The sequence below is a fragment of the Carassius gibelio genome, chromosome B25 (assembly GCF_023724105.1).
Source record: "Carassius gibelio isolate Cgi1373 ecotype wild population from Czech Republic chromosome B25, carGib1.2-hapl.c, whole genome shotgun sequence".
Classification (NCBI taxonomy): Eukaryota; Metazoa; Chordata; class Actinopteri; order Cypriniformes; family Cyprinidae; genus Carassius; species Carassius gibelio.
The window spans coordinates 10,846,429-10,865,432 of record NC_068420.1 but is presented as its reverse complement, the minus strand read 5'-3'; the positions used below and the strand labels follow the sequence as shown (position 1 = coordinate 10,865,432).

The following is a 19,004-nucleotide window of genomic DNA, read 5'->3' as shown; positions in this document are numbered from 1 at the left end:
ATGTGGAATATCAATGTTAAATCATGCAACTGTCCCACTAGAGCCCCATTGCTGTCAGTTAAAGATGTGGCATTGGGTAGGTCTGACCATAGTCTCGCGTAGCCAGATCTTCAGACTGACGGCTGAAGGTCTGGAATTCATGGCAGCTTTCTTTGGCCAAGGCCCGCCCATGAGGCCATTTGACTGTCAAACAACCAATCACAGTTCGTTTTGTTCATCGGCACGTTACAGGGCGTGGAAATGTCGCCACAATAACAGACCAGTCGAATGGATTTTAAGGATTCTGTGACTATGTAAGGATCCTGATGAGCACTCGTCGTCACAGTTTTAAACATGACGGCTTTCTTTTTCATGAGGGGGTTTGGCGGCATGACATCTTTGTTTCCAGGCGGAATGTTAAAGAATGCAACACACGTCTCCCAGAAATCCTGTAGAATTGAAACCCATCCGATGAGGACTTCGACACTCCTGAAGTGTTTCAACTTTTGTGTCCCATATGCATCAGACATTAAGCCAATGGTCCGTGGGCGTGACGTCTGAGGCTGAGACTACTCTGACCAGAACACTATGCCCTCTTGAGAATAATCCCACATGTTTCATGTGGGTGGCTTACAAGAGAATCTGGTGCTGGCCTTATCAAAATGTGAAGGTGTCTACAATATGACACATTTTTGGCTCATCTGTGCTTTGCAAAGTGCATTTTGAGAAATTGAGTAGCACCCTATTTGACACAGAAAAAAACATTGAATGCTGTTCCTTTTCACAGCCTTTCCACAATGCAAAAGAAACAAAATGAATTGCCACCCAAAGCTAAAATAAAGTAAGTAAAGTGGGATCAAATCAAAAGTATTAATGTTTTATTGAATTACTGCAGAGTAGCGCACAGACATTTGACAGAAAATGTTTGATTGCAGTTTCTCTTCAAGGAGCTTTCAAAACAAACACTTTGTGAAAACAGAGTGAACCGCTGCCAAATACATTTTTAGCAGCAAAAATAAAGTAAAACAAGTGGAGTCAAGTCTACAGGTGTATTTGTACTAATTCATTATGATAAATGATTTAATAACTGCAGGTTTGAATAAAATCCACTTACATTTAGTAGATGCTTTTATCCAAAGTGACTTACAAATGAGGACAATAGAAGCAATCAACACCAATAAAAGAGGAACAATATGTAAGTGTTAACCTAATGCAGTATATGTAGCAACGCAAGTAGATAGAATAGAAAAAAACAACGGGGAATACTAATGCTAGAGGCTCTTTTGTCTTTTTAAATATAACAAGTAGTTAGAAGAGAAAACAGTTTTCAGAAAAGTAGATAAAATAGAATTAATATGGAGAGTGCTAGAGTTAGAGGGTCAAATGAAGATGTTTATCCCTATATATTAACATTTGTATGCAATTGTTTCACAAGAATAAAATGGTTGAACCTGACTCTTGTGCAGAATTTATTTTAAAAGGAACTCTAAATATGAATTCATTAACTATAATATAACTTGAATTTATTATGGGTGGTTGATTGTGATTTCGCTTTTTTAACATTAGTTTGTAATGTTGTTGTGTGAGCATAAACAATATCTGCAGAGTTGCAGCGCTGAAAGTTCAATGCAAATTGAGATATTGTCTTTTAAAATTCTGGCAGTTTAATGACTACAAAAACGGCTGATAAGGGACTACATTGAGCTTCTTACGTCACGAACCCAGATAAACCCTGCCCCCGGGAACACACAACAAAGTGGGCGAAGCCATGTTGTGCTGCTTTAGAGAAGAGGAAGAGAAAACTAGGGGTGCACGTAAAAATAGAATGAATCGTGATTCTGTCTTCTAATGATTCTAATGGATTCACAAGTTTCAAAATCATTCTTCTAAAGCAGCGGTTCTCAATCCTGTTCCTCGTGTCGCCCTGCTCTGCATCTCTCTCTCTCTCTCTCTCTCTCTCTCTCATTCAGATCGTCAGATCAGCTCCTACAAACCGTTCCATTTATACACTTATTTTCACATAGAAGGGAGAAGCGTTATACATGGACGTAATGTACAGTTGCTGTGCTTTAATCAGACCGTTTAAACTTTAATTTAAACCGTATATTAATTTCCGTATATTACTTGCACAAGTTCTGCACGATCCTCTTCATTAACATTCTCTGTGTCTTAATCGGGCTCAAATAGATAAGCAATATAGAGGATTATATTCAATAATAAATAATATATTATTCATTAAATTTGCTTTAATTGTTTTTATATAAAATTGTATACTGTATATATAATAATGGATGAGGCAAAAACATAGTACAAAAAATAAAACAATGCCAGTATTACAAAATATAACATTATAAAATGTAAAATCACGTGAGAAGAAGCATAGCGATGTGATTTGACATGACTGGTTATGTTATGCTGTGATTTGTTCATGTGATAAATCTCGTCTCTTGTGTTTTTGCACATTCCGCTTTCGCGAATCAGTCTGAATAAACAATATAATGGCATTAATGGAAAGGTGTTAATTAAATAATAATAATAACAACTTGCACACATGATTAATCAGCTTGGGGAAATTTTAAGTAAATCTCCGTAATTGTGACCAATATTTACCGAGCTTTGATGACTGATGATCCATCATCAAAATGATCCCGATTCTTGAAATCAGCTTTGGACATCTCTAATAGTTATGAGACAGATCACAGCTTATGCCTGTATTCCAAAGGGTCTATGAACAAAGTATGTGTATTTGGTGTGACGTGACTGTCACGCTGCCAGTCTTTGTTTTCCTGGGTGTTCCCTAGTGAGCTCACTTCCCCTTAGGCACTTCACCATAGGCACTTTAATTCCGCTAGTCTGGTTGTGTCTTCACAGTAATTGCACTCCAATTAGAATCGCACAGGTGTTGACAATACTCTGTCATTAGTTTCCCTATATAGAGCTGTCTTTCTCTGTTGTCATCATGGAGTCCTTACCCTATGTGTCTCATGCTCTCGTTCCCCCGAGACTTCCTCTACCTTCTCATTCTTCCGAGTTCCCCGTTTCATCCGGTTCCCTCTTTTGGTTACGTTTGTCTCTCATGACTGTTTATTTTTGTAGTTACCCCTCTGTTTAAATAAAAACCCTTACCTGCATTTGGATCTACCCTCTCTTTGTGTTTTCCCAAACCCAACCGTGACAGAAGGACTCCATCATGCCTAGATCCAGCGGTGTGAGATTTCGAATCGGTTCCCCAGCCACCATGGAGGAACGGAGGGGGAGATTCCGGAACTTAACCACCCTTCATCAAGAGGGAAGGGAGGTGGGTGGCCTGGCGCAATTGTTTTGGACTTTGGCAGTCGGGTTAGGTTACAATGATGCAGCACTAAAGGATTGGTTTAATAATTGCCTGGATGATCCTTTACCTCAATGGGAGATGAAGGGGTTAGAGATCCTGGACTTTTGGGGGTTTACCAATTACCTGCACCATCGTGCTCAGTGGAATGCAACAACCACACCAGAGTTTCCAGACAAGGCTGCCAGCTCAGCCCCACAACCCAAGATGGCCACCAGCCCAGCCCCACAGCCCAAGATGGCCGCCAGCCTAGCGCCACAGCTCAAGATGGCCGCCAGCCCAGCACCACAGCACAAGATGGCCGACTCAACGCCACCGACTCTCCATCGTAGAGGGCGGAGGAGGAGACAGGCAGCTACTGTTCCTCAGGACCCGGAGAACGTTCCCGAGCGGGCGGCTGCCGTCCATGAGGCCATTCCCGATGCGGTGCCCACTGCTGTTCCGGAGGCGGTGGCCGAGGCTGTTCCCGATGCGGTGCCCGCTGCTGTTCCGGAGGCCGAGGCGGTGGCCGTTCCCGATGCGGTGCCCGCTAATGTTCCGGAGGCCGAGGCGGTGCCCGATGCAGTCTCCGAGGCGGTGCCCGATGCAGTCTCCGAGGCGGTGCCCGATGCAGTTCCCGAGGCGGTGCCCGATGCTGTTTCCGAGGCCGAGGCTGTTCCCGAGAAGGTGCTCGATGCTGTTCGAGAGGCCGAGGCAATGCCCGATGCTGTTCCCGATGTGGTGCCCGCTGCGGTTCTGGAGGCCGAGGCGGTACCCGCTGCTGTTCCGGAGGCCGAGGCGGTGGCCGAGGCCGTTCCCGATGCGGTTCCCGTTGCTGTTCTGGAGGCCGAGGCGGTGCCCGCTGCTGTTCCGGAGGCCGAGGCGGTGACCGAAGCCGTTCCCGATGCGGTTCCCGTTGCTGTTCCGGAGGCCGGGGCGGTGGCCGAGGTCGTTCCCGATGCGGTGCCCGCTGCTGCTCCGGAGGCCGAGGCTGTTCCCGAGGCGGTGCCCGCTGCTGCTCCGGAGGCCGAGGCTGTTCCCGAGGCGGTGCCCGAGGCAGTTCCCGAGGCGGTGCCCGAGGCAGTTCCCGAGGCGGTGCCCGAGGCAGTTCCCGAGGCGGTGCCCGAGGCAGTTCCCGAGGCGGCGCCCGATACAGTTCCCGAGGCGGCGCCCGATACAGTTCCCGAGGCGGTGCCCGATACAGTTCCCGAGGCGGTGCCCGATGCTGTTCCCGAGGCGGTGCCCGATGCTGTTCCCGAGGCGGTGCCCGATGCTGTTCCCGAGGCGGTGCCCGATGCAGTTCCCGATGCGGTTCCCGAGGCGGTGCTCGATGTTGTTCCCGAGGCGGTGCCCGATGCAGTTCCCGAGGCGGTGCCCGAGGCGGTGCCCGAGGCGGTGCCCGAGGCGGTGCCCGAGGCTGTTCCCGAGGCTGTTCCCGAGGCGGTGCCCGAGGCTGTTCCCGAGGCGGTGCCCGAGGCTGTTCCCGAGGCGGTGCCCGATGCAGTTCCCGAGGCGGTGACCACAAGGCCGTGGTGGTCTTCTACTCCGCCCTGGGGGACTCTGGCGGTGACCACGAGGACGTGGTGGTCGTCCGCTCCACCCTGGGGTACTCGGGCGGTGACCACGAGGACGTGGTGGTCGTCCGCTCCGCTCTGGGGGACTCCGGCGGTGACCATGAGGACGTGGTGGTCTTCTGCTCCGCCCTGGTGGACTCCGGCCTCGACCACAAAGACGTGGTGGTCTTCCGCTCCGCCCTGGAGGGCTTTGACTTTGACCACAAGGCCGTGGTGGTCTTCCGCTCCGCCCTGGTGGACTCCGGCCTCGACCACAAAGATGTGGTGGTCATCTGCTCCGTCCTGGTGGACGCCTCAACATGCCCTTCATGGACTTATGTTTTGTGTTTTTTGAGTTCTGTTTCTGTCTGTTCCTTTTAGTTTAGTCTGGCCCTCCTTCCCTCCCCCTGAGCCTCCACCTGTCCGCCTCCCTCCTGGACTCCTTGTTTTGTGTTGCACCTTTCCATTCCTCCTGGTTGCTCCTGTCCCTGTTTTCTGTCCCTCCGTCCCTCCCCCTGGTCCGCCGCCGTTCCACCTCCCTCCTGCCTCTTTTTCTGTTGGGGTTTTCCTGGGTTTAGGTGGAGCATCTGGTAGCTGCTCCGTAGGGAGGGGGTAATGTCACGCTGCCAGTCTTTGTTTTCCTGGGTGTTCCCTAGTGAGCTCACTTCCCCTTAGGCACTTCACCATAGGCACTTTAATTCCGCTAGTCTGGTTGTGTCTTCACAGTAATTGCACTCCAATTAGAATCGCACAGGTGTTGACAATACTCTGTCATTAGTTTCCCTATATAGAGCTGTCTTTCTCTGTTGTCATCATGGAGTCCTTACCCTATGTGTCTCATGCTCTCGTTCCCCCGAGACTTCCTCTACCTTCTCATTCTTCCGAGTTCCCCGTTTCATCCGGTTCCCTCTTTTGGTTACGTTTGTCTCTCATGACTGTTTATTTTTGTAGTTACCCCTCTGTTTAAATAAAAACCCTTACCTGCATTTGGATCTACCCTCTCTTTGTGTTTTCCCAAACCCAACCGTGACAGTGACTTGTAGAAAAAGTTTAAAGGTTATAAGAAAGGCCCCTAATAGTGGCCAACCAAGTATGACTGCTCAAGACTGCACAAGATCCATTCTTCTTAAAACTTCTTAAGACATATCCTCTGTTGGTATTTGGTCTTGATCGTCTCATCTGAGCACCTGAAAGCCATTTATCTCCAGAGTCCCTAAGCTTGTCAACAAAACCATCACGTTTACCGCATCTTATCTGCCTTCCACAGCTTGATGGCACCAGAGAATCAAAGGAAACAAAATCCAGATCAAAACTTTCTTCCAATCCCTGGTCTGTTTGACATTTCACTGGAAAAGTGCTGGAGGGATTCCAGATGTAATTGCACTTTTATTTGATGTTCATTGGGCACCGTTGCCAGTTGTGTTTCGGAGCCTGAGCACTGGCATTCAGCCTGGCGTTACAAGGTGCAATGTCTCCACGGTTCTGACACGCCAAGACGAAGAGACAGCAGATTCAACATGTTGGCACAGCAGATGCTTCACTGAAAATGTTAATTGGAAAAAAAAAACAGACATCCCTGCCCTAATAAGATGGATAAATTAAAAGCTACAATAATAATTCCTCAAGTTCGCAGATGGACGGAGACGAGACCTGGGTGGATGATACGGGTCTTGAGTGAGGTGGAGGAGAGATTGCTATCCTTTTTAAGAAGACAGGACAAAAGAGATGAATAAATAAGTAGGTGAATGAGAGAATGAGAGATGGACACTAGCTCATAAATATTCACACTGTGAAGGTTTTAGTCAACATCAATTTCATTTCACAACTGCTATACAAGCAAATTTAAATCTGCTTTACTAAGTAAAAAAGGGGGGGAAAAGACAATCAGGGGCTCATTTAAGCAGTTGCATCACTTTTATGTGCATTATCTCTGTGGGGGAAAAAAAAGTATTCACAAACCTGTTAAAATCTCATGAGAGAACACAGGCTGACTGAATGACACGTTCATTTTAGCTGAACATTGGATTAGCCAACAATTTTCCAAAACCGTAATCGGTTCTTGCATTTCAAACAAGCATGTATGAGTTAAGTTTACAATATCTGAAGCTCCTTAAGGGCACAGGTGGTTGGCTCCAAAAAAGGTCCAGTGTCCATTAGCAAAACTGGCAGGATTCTAATGGCATCCTTCCCATTAAAATAAACGAGAATGCTAACAGAGAGCTTTCTCGTGGTATTATAGACCTCACTGGTTCACGACAAGTGTAAACAGGCCAACACGGTGGCATTCAGAGGCTTTCAGAAAGTGAGAGTTGTTGGAAAGCAGGTTTTGAGGGTAGGCACCCATAATGCGGAAAAATGCACATACGCATCGCACCGTGTCCAACCGGAGCAAAAAGAGAGACTTTCAGATGTCTTTAATGCATCAAACACACTTAAAGTTGTTTATAACCTCAAAAGGAGTGGGAGAAAGAGAGATAAAGATACAAAGACAGCATGAAAACATGAGGGAGTGGAGTGGAAACACTGACAGCACAACACCGACAGATAATTCAGAATTTATTTGGTTGAAGACCACTGTAATGTGCTTGTGCGCCTGCTGTATTTAAAGGAAACTCAAGTGTGAGGATGTTGTTTGGATGCTCAGAATATTTTAAAGCTTTCAAAGTATCTTAATCATCTTTGATTCACAGCCTCCAATCGATGATGAGAAGACTCAAGGGTGATTTCAATGGCTCAAGATTAATATACAATAACCGCCCAACATCAATCAGTCATAATCACATCTTCTGTCGATGGTCCTACATTTATTTCTGCTTACTCAGCTTCAAATATGATCGAAAATGACTTTTGTTTTCCTTTTTCAGTACTTTCCCAGAAGGTAACTGATATAACGCTCACTAAATGAGACGACTGCTCAGACTCAGTTTTGTATTCTCAGTCTAGAGCCTCAGACTGTATGTTCTGTTGTCTTTTCTATTTATTCAACAATCTATCAGTTCAGCACCATACACTTTCATATCTTTAGCCTAAATCCATGGATTCCCATTCAATTATTCCTATCCAAGACCAGAATAACAGTGAAAAGTCATACAATAACTCACTTGAGAGTAACGCAACCACTGCCAGAAGGTGGCGCTGTCCAGAACACCTGTATCCTTGTGCGTCTTCTGGGAATGCTCTCTGTGACGGCCGGGGGGCAGTTAGTCATGAACTGTGTGTCACTTTCATCAATGAGCTGTGGAACAGGAGTAAGATTATTTCATGTTTTTAAAAGCTCACCAAGACTGCATTCGTTTGATTAAAAAATACAGTAAAAACAGTAATACTGTGCAATATTATTAGAGTGCTGCTAAATATTTTGTGGAAACTAAAATAAATAGCATAATTACCTGCTGTACCATTTACAAGACTTGAATTATAGAGCACTTTATTTTATATTTCTATTTTACATTTTAAAATATGATATATATTATATTATATATGTCTTTTATTAAGTTATAAAAACTGGTCACTATAAAATGTTATTTTATGGAGAAGATTTATATGAAAAAATTCATGTATGCCAGAACAAAAGCATACACATTCAAAACATCACAAGAATGATTAAATCATTTTCAGTTTTTGGAGAGCCTTGGAAGTAAAATAAAAACTAAGGGAATACAAAATTCCAAGAATCTAATTAATTTCATTTTTTCAGCCCAATTACGCAACCGCTTCCAACTAAACCGTATACTAGTACCGTAAATGAGTTCAGTGATGTAGAATCAAATTTCGTTTTGTGGCCCAAGATGACTAACTGCACATGACAGCCATTTCAACATCTTTCAGCGGAGAGGACAAATATGTGTGCCTGTTGGTTCAACTGTTAACCCATGAGGCAACATTTTCTACTTTGAGAAAAAAAGAAATAACTCAGTAATTGAGACAAATGCATCTCTGTAATCCACGTACATGAATAATAGGCTTTTTAAAATGCTGATTAAATGTCTGATTATAATGCTCTTCTTCATCATTTGGTCATCATTCGATGAATTACTGCTTCCATTATAACTAAGAATTTAATTTAAACTTCCATTTTTAATAACATTGTTTAATCACTTGCTTTCCTCAGGCGGTAATATTGCAAAGTTAACAGCGCCAAGCAAATAGCACTGAGCTTTATGGAAGAAAAGTGATACGAAAGCCTAATTTAGAAAGAATAGTAGTCACACACGTGTTTCACACACACGTTTATGCTAAAATGAATGACAGCAAATTTAAACACTCATTGTCTGGTTGATACAGGTTATTGCACTGAAATACCTCATGCTAATAATTTAAAGGGAAAGGGTGGGGGTGGGGGTTTATATATAAATATAATAGTAAAAAAATTCCAGATGTACATTACTGCTACTGTTGGTAAAATCACATTGTCCAAGTGATGGAAAATTCCAGTGGGAACTTTTGTTTGCATGTTTCAAAACGAAATCGCTGCCAAATGTCCATCGAAGAGTAAAATCCATGCGCGTGGTGCATTAAGTTCTTCCTCCCTCTTTCTCACTCTCTCTCGTTCTCTCCATTTCCACTTCCCACTCTTTCACACACACATACCGTCGTGCAAACCCAAAGTTGCACACAGTATCCTCTGGTTCTGTCCTTCCTATTTTTGCAAAGAAACTAAAAGCAGCAATTCTGGCATCTCAAGCAATCTTGTCGCACCCTTGTTCAGATTAAAAACCAAACAGTGAACCAGAAACTTCTGAACTGATAGGGAAACTAGGGGCTAAACTTTGTAAAGATATGCTTGAGCCATTGGACTGTGCGACAGTTGCTCTCCAAGTGTTTATTTTAAAAGAGGCCATGGGGGCCAAGCAACACGGTGCATTGTTTCCTGGGTAAAAAGGGGCTGTAAGTGGCTGCCTTAAAAATGCTGCGAACCAGCTGGGGTAAATTTGTACAAAACAGAGGAGAGGAAAGGCGTGTTTGTTTTAATTGTGGCTCCTGGCGAGGCTGTGTGGCCCTTCTCCCGAGGGACAGCGAATGCCGTTTTCTGTTTGCTCTCTTAAACTCTCCCTCTTTCAGTTTGTCTCTCTCGCACGCACAAAACTCTGTGGCTTGAGTGAATAACTATTTCCTAAAGGAATTGGGGATGTTTCATCTACAAGGGGTTCCTTGGAGAGATTAAGCGAAACGAATGGCGAGATGTCGCGATGTTTATTTCAGCCATGCTGATTCAGACCGAGAGTTGTTTGTCAATTCGTGCTAGCATAAGAAGTGCAACAGCTTTGTATATGAACTGTCATGATGACTGATGAATATGAATTTTTTGAAAGGCACTGTAAACAGACACGGGTAGAAAACAACTCGGAATGAGGTTACGTCTGCAAACTTTTCTGAGTTTTAACATCTTCGATGTATCAAAGCGTAATGCAGCAAACATCTAGATAGGTTTTATTTTGCAGATAATGCAGGTCATGGTCAGGGTCATTGATCAAATTACTTTACTGAATTTCTCAAAGATTTAAAGCTTCACACAGCAAATGTGTTAGTAATCATTTTCAATGGGCAAAAATTACATTACACAAGAGCAACCTAATAAATAGGTCAGGCTCCCTGCTAAACTCAGGCTTGTAAAAATAGATTCCCATGTTATAAATTGTGTCATTAAACTACAGAGGACACGTTCATGTTTCTCTCAGACATTATATCACACGATATATTGTCTATATAAATAATAAAAAATGAAGAAGGGCTCATGAGATGCTGCTCATTTTTTAAAACCTAATCTATTCCATTTAAAAATACTTTATTCACAAAAATAAAAAGGGTTTTGGTAAAATACAGAACTTGAATGAAATATTTTCAATTTCTAGTTTTTAATTCAAGTAAAAAAAATGTTTCTCATTAATAAAATGTAAATATCAATTTAAATGATATATTCTATAATATTTCATGGTAATTTTTTTGCTAAAAATACTAAAAAGCATGTTTGAAAATATCAATTTACTAAATATATAATAATAAAAAAATAAATTATATATATATATATATATATATATATATAACCTTATGTCAAATGCATGATTCATGTGAAAAAACTAAAAAACTAAAAACAAATTATGAAATCTTAAATAAAACAAATATTACATTTCTAAAATTCTGCACTTATGTTTTGAACTACATTTAAAAAATAATTTTATTCTCCAACATCTCAAACATCATTTTTCATCATAGCTCCTTAAACGTTTGTCCTTTTGCTGTTGCCTTTATTGTGTTTTTTTCATCCATTCAATTTAGTCTGTCAAGACGAGAATCCCCAGTTCAAGACCTCAACAGAGGACGTCTGCTAACATCCACCAGGCAATCTGAGCGCTGAAAACACAGCGGTAAGGAGTGCTGAGCGCAAACCACAGCTAATGAGATCTGGGGGGAGAGATGCCATGCTAACAGCCTTCCTGCTTCAGTCTGGGAAGCACTGCGGCTTGATGTGGAGCACTAAATGATAGGGGTCCTGTCTTTCAGAAAGGACACAGCTCTGAGACGGTCAGTGCGTTACCAATGAGGAGCAGCATGTCTGAGACTACTTCACACAGCACTCCTGGCTGGCAAAAGATGGATCTGAGGCTGACATCCTCAACAGCTATTTTTATCTAACCGGGGTGATTTCCTTTGACCTTTACTTATAATTCCATGACTTTCCTCACTATACTGTATATTAGTGTTTTTTTGTTGTTGTTGTTGTTTTACTTATGACAACCTAACCACCGATAAAAGAGTTGATGCTCCAATTAACCAGGGAATATTATCTCAAAATGCATAATATGGGGTGAAAACATAAACATAAATAAAAATACAATAATTATTTATCTTTCTCTATACACCTATATATATATATATATATATATATATATATATATATATACACACACATATATACATATATACATATACGTATATATATATATATATATATATATATATATATATATATATATATATATATATATATATATAAATATAGTATAGTATAGTAATATACATATTTTATATTTTTTTCTCCCAAAAGTCTTAAGAAATCTTCATGATACTCAAAACTGAAAAATACCAAGAAACAAGGATTTGAAAGCCACTTTTTAGAGTCAATATGTTATTATTATTATTTTTTGACAACATAAAATCAAAGTAAAAGTGTTCATACACCAAGCACACACAAATACATACATAGTACATACATAAAAGTGTTGATGCGCCACATTAGTACCATCATTTTGGGCCAAAAAAGGGTATGACCACATTCTTGTTTGTTTTTGTTTTTTTTTTATTAATGCATCAAAGGGTTAAGTATCATTTTTATTCATGCATCAAAGGGTTAATAATCATTTTTCTTCCTAAACCAACCCGCATCTAAATACAAACGTGCAGACGTAACCCGACATAAACTGCAAATCATTTTGCAGAGGCTGCAATTAGACTCATCTTTGACTGCCATAGTTCAAGGCAGTTATACGAGGTCACTGCAATCCCTCACCTTGAAAGTGCCGGCGTAATCATCAGGAGTGACGCCCTCCCTTCCTTCCTTCAGAGCAATGAGGGTAAAGCCACGAAAGTAAGATGGGCTGGAGGCATACAAACTCACTGGATAGAAAGACAGAAAGAGAGGGAACAAAATATAGGTCAGAGGTACCAGAAATCAGCTTAACAGCAGGTCAGATCTCAACAGTGTGCCAGGGCAAGTCGCAAACTGCTCTCACATTTGGCACGTACAGTAGGTTTGCGTGTAAGCGTGTGGGTTGAGCAAGTGCTTTTCACATGGAGCGGTGAATACATATGCATGTACAAACACGCTGGGCATAACACCCTCATAAAAAGGCATCTGCTGTTTAATGAAGGCCACTTACATGAATCCAAATTGCAGTGAATATCAAGTTATGGAGCATTTTGACATTAAAATGATCCTTAATTATCATGTCAACACTCCAATATAACTCTGGTTATACTGAAAAATAACAGTTGTTCTAATGTTTTCGAAGAAATTCTTCCTCGCGTATGTAGGTCTGGTTAGTAACAGTTTGTGACAGTGCCTTGTAACAGTTTAACCGGTTAGCAATCATGATTCTTCTAAACTGAGAGTCAAAGCTGAGGGAAAACAAAGGATTTAAAGGACAAAAACACATTTAGAATGAATAATTTCATATTATTATGATTGAAAACCCAATTATAAAGGATGTTAAATTGCAAAACTAGTTTCATCTGAATTAGCAGGTACATATAACAATATTAATTCTACATACAAAAAAAATAAACTATAATAGAAGGAATGACGAGATATGGAGGTTGTTACACTTTTATACTATACTACACTTTTATATAAAAAAGGGACTATGCAAGTACAGAATAGATTAACTACACTTGTTAAATTGTTCACTTAGAGTTTCATATGTTTCTATATTTGTTATTTAGTGTTCTCGTTCTGAATAAGAACTATATATTTTGAAGGAAAATTTTAGTGAGAAAGGGTAGTAAGATTACAACCATGAACGTGATTATTATAATAATTCATGCCCAACGGATCCATCCAAGATATTCAATATAACATTTCTATTAGTTTTACAGTATGGCAGTGTAACTACAGCACTCTTTATACTTGACACTAAATTACACTGTTTAATTATAAATTGTACGTTTAACCTACTTTAATATTATGTGAATATTATATCGAAATTTAAGGTATCCAACCAAACAAGCCATAGCAAAATAAGTTTCTATACTCCCAGTCTCCTTAATATAAACGTCCTCTTTGGTAAAAGGTTTTATTGCTACAAAATATATATTTTTTCTAAATTCTTTCCAACTAATACTCATATTCACCATATAAAACGCTTTGTAAAGGTCTATTTTAGTGTCAGACAACCTTACGTGTAGAAGATGCACTAAAGATGACGCTTTACGCACCAATGTTTACAAACTCCGCACATGTTATTTTTACCCAGACATGCATTAAAAACCTTTTAAATCGGTCAAAAAGCAACGTTGTGTGACCTCTAACCTCTGTAAGTGCTGCCGGGTTGGTAAGTTTCTGGGTCTCCTTCAACTCTGAGGCGAAACTCGCTCTGTCCGTCTCTCCGAGCGCCCCGCGTCTGCGTCCGCAAGATCCGGCAGAACCCCCCCTCGGACCTCGACTGTCTCTCCGCGGTATCTCTTCTGAACGCGTCCGTGTGGATGAAAAGCACATTTAAGAAAACTAACAGCACAACCATTCCGTCTTTATCCATCATTGCCCCTTCCGTGCCTGTCCAAACACAAGTTTGCAGTCTAGCACAAGCAAGAAAACGCAGTCAAAGAACTGGAAAAGACGGTCAAAACAAACAGAAGCATAAATCGAACAAAGTGTCTATTTTGGGTTCCAATCGCGAATAGAAGAGAGCAAAGACGCCGTATCCATTCCCAGTGAGGAGATGTGGAGATTGCGGACCGCTGATAGTCCCGTGCCCGCGGAGCGCGAGACTGATTGAAGGCGAGCGCGGAGACACAAGACTCAAATGTTGACTTTACTCAAAGGATATTCACACTGAGAAATACCTATTTGGTCTCCTTGATAACCGAGCTCAGACTGAAAGAGAATAGATTCAGACTTTAAACAAAACCTAGACGTAGACGCCTGACATTCTTGGTGAGACGCTCTGAGGAGAAAGAGAGATCGCGAATGTTTGAACAGCCGTGAGCTGCAGCAGCAGAAGAAGAGAATCAAAGTGGGCTGCGCTCTTAGGAGACATGGAAGATGATTTTGGGAACTCCTCTGTCTGTAATGCTAGTTTGTGCAAGCAAGGGAATGATCTGAGGGCTCATGTTTTAAATATAAGAGGGATTAACTAGCTATTTTTATTTCTGGTCCAACAGTCTTTAAAAAAGTATCATTATCACAATGTGTTAATGTATTAAATTTCTGTATTCAATCACAACCGTTCTGATCGTCAATACTACAACATTAACGTAATGTACAACAGTTCTATAAAAGTAAATAATTTGGGGCAACTTATTTTCCAAACAATATTCAGACTGAAACCAGGACTGGATCAGCAAATGTTAGTGGAAGGGAGTGATTTCCTCTCCCTGCTAAAAGCGTTCTGTAATCACGATCTGCTCTTGCTCCATTTCGGATTTTGCATTTCAGAATAGCGAGAGAAACCCGCTCCGAACGATAATGGACCGAGAAACACGGATTCTTCGACTTACAAAAGTCATTGAACTCATTTTGAAATTATGAACATACATGTTTCATTTCTCAGTTAATATAAATATGAGTCTAGGACGGTCAGGTTAAATCGTGTGAATATTTTGGTGCCACAATACTACATATTGTAGCATTATTTGCATAAATAATTCAACAGGAAACATACATTAGTGTTGAATGGGAAATACAAGCTGTAATGGCAGTCCAAGCTTGAAATTACTGATGTAGATTTGTATGGGGAAAAAGTCTTTTTTTTCAAAGTCTTAGAATTCAGACTTTGTTCCTTACAATTCTGAGTTTTTCCTCAATTGTAAGTTTATATCTTGGAATTGTGAGAAAAGAAATCCCAATCGTGACAAAATATCCCAATAACCTTTATTTATTTATTTTTATACATTATATTAGTAAATTGGTACAACTTGTAAAACTGCATTTTATTATCATAGCCTTTGAGTTTGCATCAGTTTGTTCTCAGCATTTCATTTTAATTTCAAGGCAGCCTTTTCTCTTTTTAAATCACTTTGTGGCCCCCTTAAACATTTGCTGAGGCCCCCTTGCCTGGTTTAGAATCATTGATCTACAAGAATAACTTTTGAACACCTGCAATAATCTGCAGATCTGTCTGATCAGAGGGAATTTAGAGACCCACACCAGCAGATGTCATTAACACATACTGACTGACTGCACTAATGCCCACTGGAAATATGCCATAGTAATGAAAATGATTTCCTATTCCCTGTTTACAAATGCGGTTATTTAGACCTGTACAAAAGAGTCAGCTTTAAATACAAACTCCTTACATCAATTTCTAATATCCTAATTTCAGATGGCTTATTAAAAAGCCTTTATTTATTCACCTGGATATTCATATACTTTTTTAAATGATAAAACAGCTTGTTTTTTTAATGTAATTTTTCCACACCAAGGACCAAATATCTCTCACTGGACTTCTGAGAATATGTTTCTTCTATAATTATTTTTGGTTTGTTGGCAAGCCATCTGTAGACATGTTCAGGACAAAACAGCATGCTTCACCAAAAGGTCAAACCAAAGTAGAAAAGTCACTTTCTAACAATGCAAAGGCCAAACTTAGCCATTAATGTCTATGACCTTCCAGGCTGACTTGTTAGTTTGGCACCTCACTCATTATCTAACCTGTGTGTGATCTTGTCACCCAATCTATCGATCTGCCTGGGGTTGTGACAACTCAAGGTGCTGTGAAATATGGCAGAAGGTTGGTTTGGCTGTATTGCCCCAGTAAGCTTGGGGCTTGTGTGAGAGAAACACACCAGCAGCATCTGAGCTTGTTAATGCTTCAGTTCATCTTTGGCACAGGCTGCACAACTCTGGAGAGAGAGATGAGAAAAGAAAGTTTAGATGAGGTAGACGGAGGGGGAATGGCAAGAGGACTGACTTTTTATTCCAGGAAGTTTCTGTTTCGTTCAGCTTTTTTTTAAAACTCATAGAATCCAGTGACATGAAGTTCAGAAGTATGTATTTAAGAGTCAGTTAAATACAGAGGAAGAATTGAAACCAGATAAATCATAGACTCTGTTTGCGGTCTGACTGATTGCTGGCAAGACTATTTAAATATGCTAGTCAGTTTAAAGGAACACAGTAGTTAGCTCAAAAAATGAGTTATTGCATTATTTAATCATCCTCATGTCAATCTAAACTGGTGTTAGCAATTTTTGTAAAAAGAAACGTATAGATATTTTAGATATATGTCTATCTAGTATAGCTTAAAAACAGCATTACAAATTCATAAAATTAGTTAATATAACTTGCACTATTTAAAGCCAACTCAAGTTATATTGTAGCTTTGCATAATGAAACATGGTATGTACTTTGTTTTTATTCTTATATATATATAAGAATAAATAAATAAATAAATATATATATATTTATTATTATATATAAACTATATACACACATACGTATGGAAAATAGCAGTGTAAGGAGTCTTCAAAAATATCTAATTTTGTGTTCCCAAGACAAAAAAAAAAAAAAGCATACTGGTTTAGAAAGTAAATATTTGGGTGTACTGTCCCTTTAAGTAACTATTGCAGAATGAAACTGCTTTGCGTCCAGATGTCATTTTGGTAACACTGACTTGAGTCTAACCTATCGGTGATTAAGCCAGATGGCAATTTAATTTCTCATGGAGACAGCTTTTACTACTTAAGGAAATGGTTGAGGTTGCCAGGAAGCTCTCTTTTAAGTGCTGAAAAAGTTCCATGACAGTCCTGATATCCAACGAGGTCCTAGAGTATGTTGGCATACATCGCATGAGGTTTCTGTTTATCCTGAAACATCACAGTGAGTTTTAAAGCTGCAACACTAATAGAAAATTAGTTTTGGATGCATACGGCACACTGAAATGCTGTTTAAAAGCTCAGGTGTGAAACACCTCTCATGTATATGTTAATCACATGCTGCGTCAGCAGACTTTGAGATAGCAGAGCCTGGAGTGAACCTGCTGAGCTAAAAGCCACTCGGCGCTTTTCAAGTTAAAGTGTTTTAGTCAGTTTTCAGCATTATGAATAACACATCATAAGGCTGTGGTGCTTGTTGATCCCAAATGATGCAGACCCAGGAGAAGTCTTTGACTGACAGCTGTCTGAAAAGTCAGGAAAATGCTTGTGATTTCATATTTTGTTGCTTATTTATATGTTTTGAGTAAAAGTTTCTTGCAGTTTGTAGTTTTATAATACATTTAGAAGTGTCTTAGAGTAAAAAAAAACTGAAACGAAGGGTAAAACCACAATCACAATATAATCAAAAATATAAGAAATTGAACTACAGTTGTGAGAAATAAGTTACTGTTGAGAGAAATAGTCACAATTGTGCGATAAAAAGTCACATTATGAAATACGGTCATGAATATGACAAATAAAGTCGTAATTGCAAAAAAGCAGCAAATTTTCCCTGAGAAACTTTTGCAAATGTAAACTTTATTGGGAACACAAGGTTTTGCGAGAGAACACAAAAACATTGACAATCTAAATTTTCTTCTTCCATCTCACTTTTTTTAAACCATTATCATGTCCTGCAAGATACTGAAGTAACCAATTACAAATTTGCACTTTCGAAAGTTGCAAATGTGAGAAATAGAAGTAAATTTAAGTTAAACAGTTATTGTAAGAAAAAGTCACAAATTTGAGATATAAAGCTGCAACCATGAGAAATAAATCACAAATGTGAAATATAGTTGCAACTGGGAGAAACAGTTATAAAAGATATAAAAAATATAATTGTGAGAAAATTACAAAAGTGAGATAGAAAGTTGCAATCAGATATAGTTAAGTTGCGATAAGGTAGTTGCAAGTTTAAGATTTCAATTGTAAGAAATAGTTGCAATAGCTGGATATATGTTGTGAGAAAGTCGCAAATGCAAGATAAAGTTGAAATTGTGAGAAAGTACACTTAAAAAAAAATCATTATTATGAAAGTTGCAATTGTAAATATAAGATATATTTTTTTAACTCAAATAATAAAGTAAAAATAATAGTTTTAACACTAAAGCAGAAACATACTTCAGTTGTCCATTACAAGACATAAATCAAAACAGATTAACCAGCTGACATTGTCTTTAATGACACTACTCAAGGTTACTCTGCAAGAGAGGTACATAGGCAGGCTTTTATTGGCTTTAATATCAGAAGTTCTGGCTGCCTGTACTAGATGAGCACGGGGTAGTAATGTCCACACAGAGCATTGTGCTTGGCCCCCAAAGTGGTAAGGACCATTATGCAGGCAAGCGCAGTGGCCTGTTGTCCTGCAGTGATAAATGTTCAAATCGCTGGCGGCTAATGTACTGTGCTGGGGACTTTTTCTCTTAGTAGTATTCTAATTGATTGAGAGGCAAGTGATGCAAAGAAAGTCCATATGCCCATTTCCCCTGAAACACCCTCCATCCTCGAACCTTCCCTTGATAATAAGTAGACGTAGC

At 40.1% G+C, this 19,004-nt stretch overlaps 1 protein-coding gene across 1 annotated transcript in view; it reads right to left on the bottom strand.

Moving 5' to 3' along the window:
* The window catches only part of spon1b (spondin 1b), a 66,211-nt gene extending 51,649 nt beyond the window's left edge, over nucleotides 1–14,562 (bottom strand). The window contains exons 1-3 of the mRNA XM_052597794.1: nucleotides 13,868–14,562; nucleotides 12,350–12,456; nucleotides 7,944–8,077 (exon numbers count right to left, since the gene is read on the bottom strand). Coding sequence (XP_052453754.1) covers nucleotides 7,944–8,077; nucleotides 12,350–12,456; nucleotides 13,868–14,096 — 470 coding nt within the window. The 5' untranslated portion in view covers nucleotides 14,097–14,562. The remainder of the gene's footprint in view (nucleotides 1–7,943; nucleotides 8,078–12,349; nucleotides 12,457–13,867) is intronic.
* Nucleotides 14,563–19,004: the final 4,442 nt, after the last annotated feature.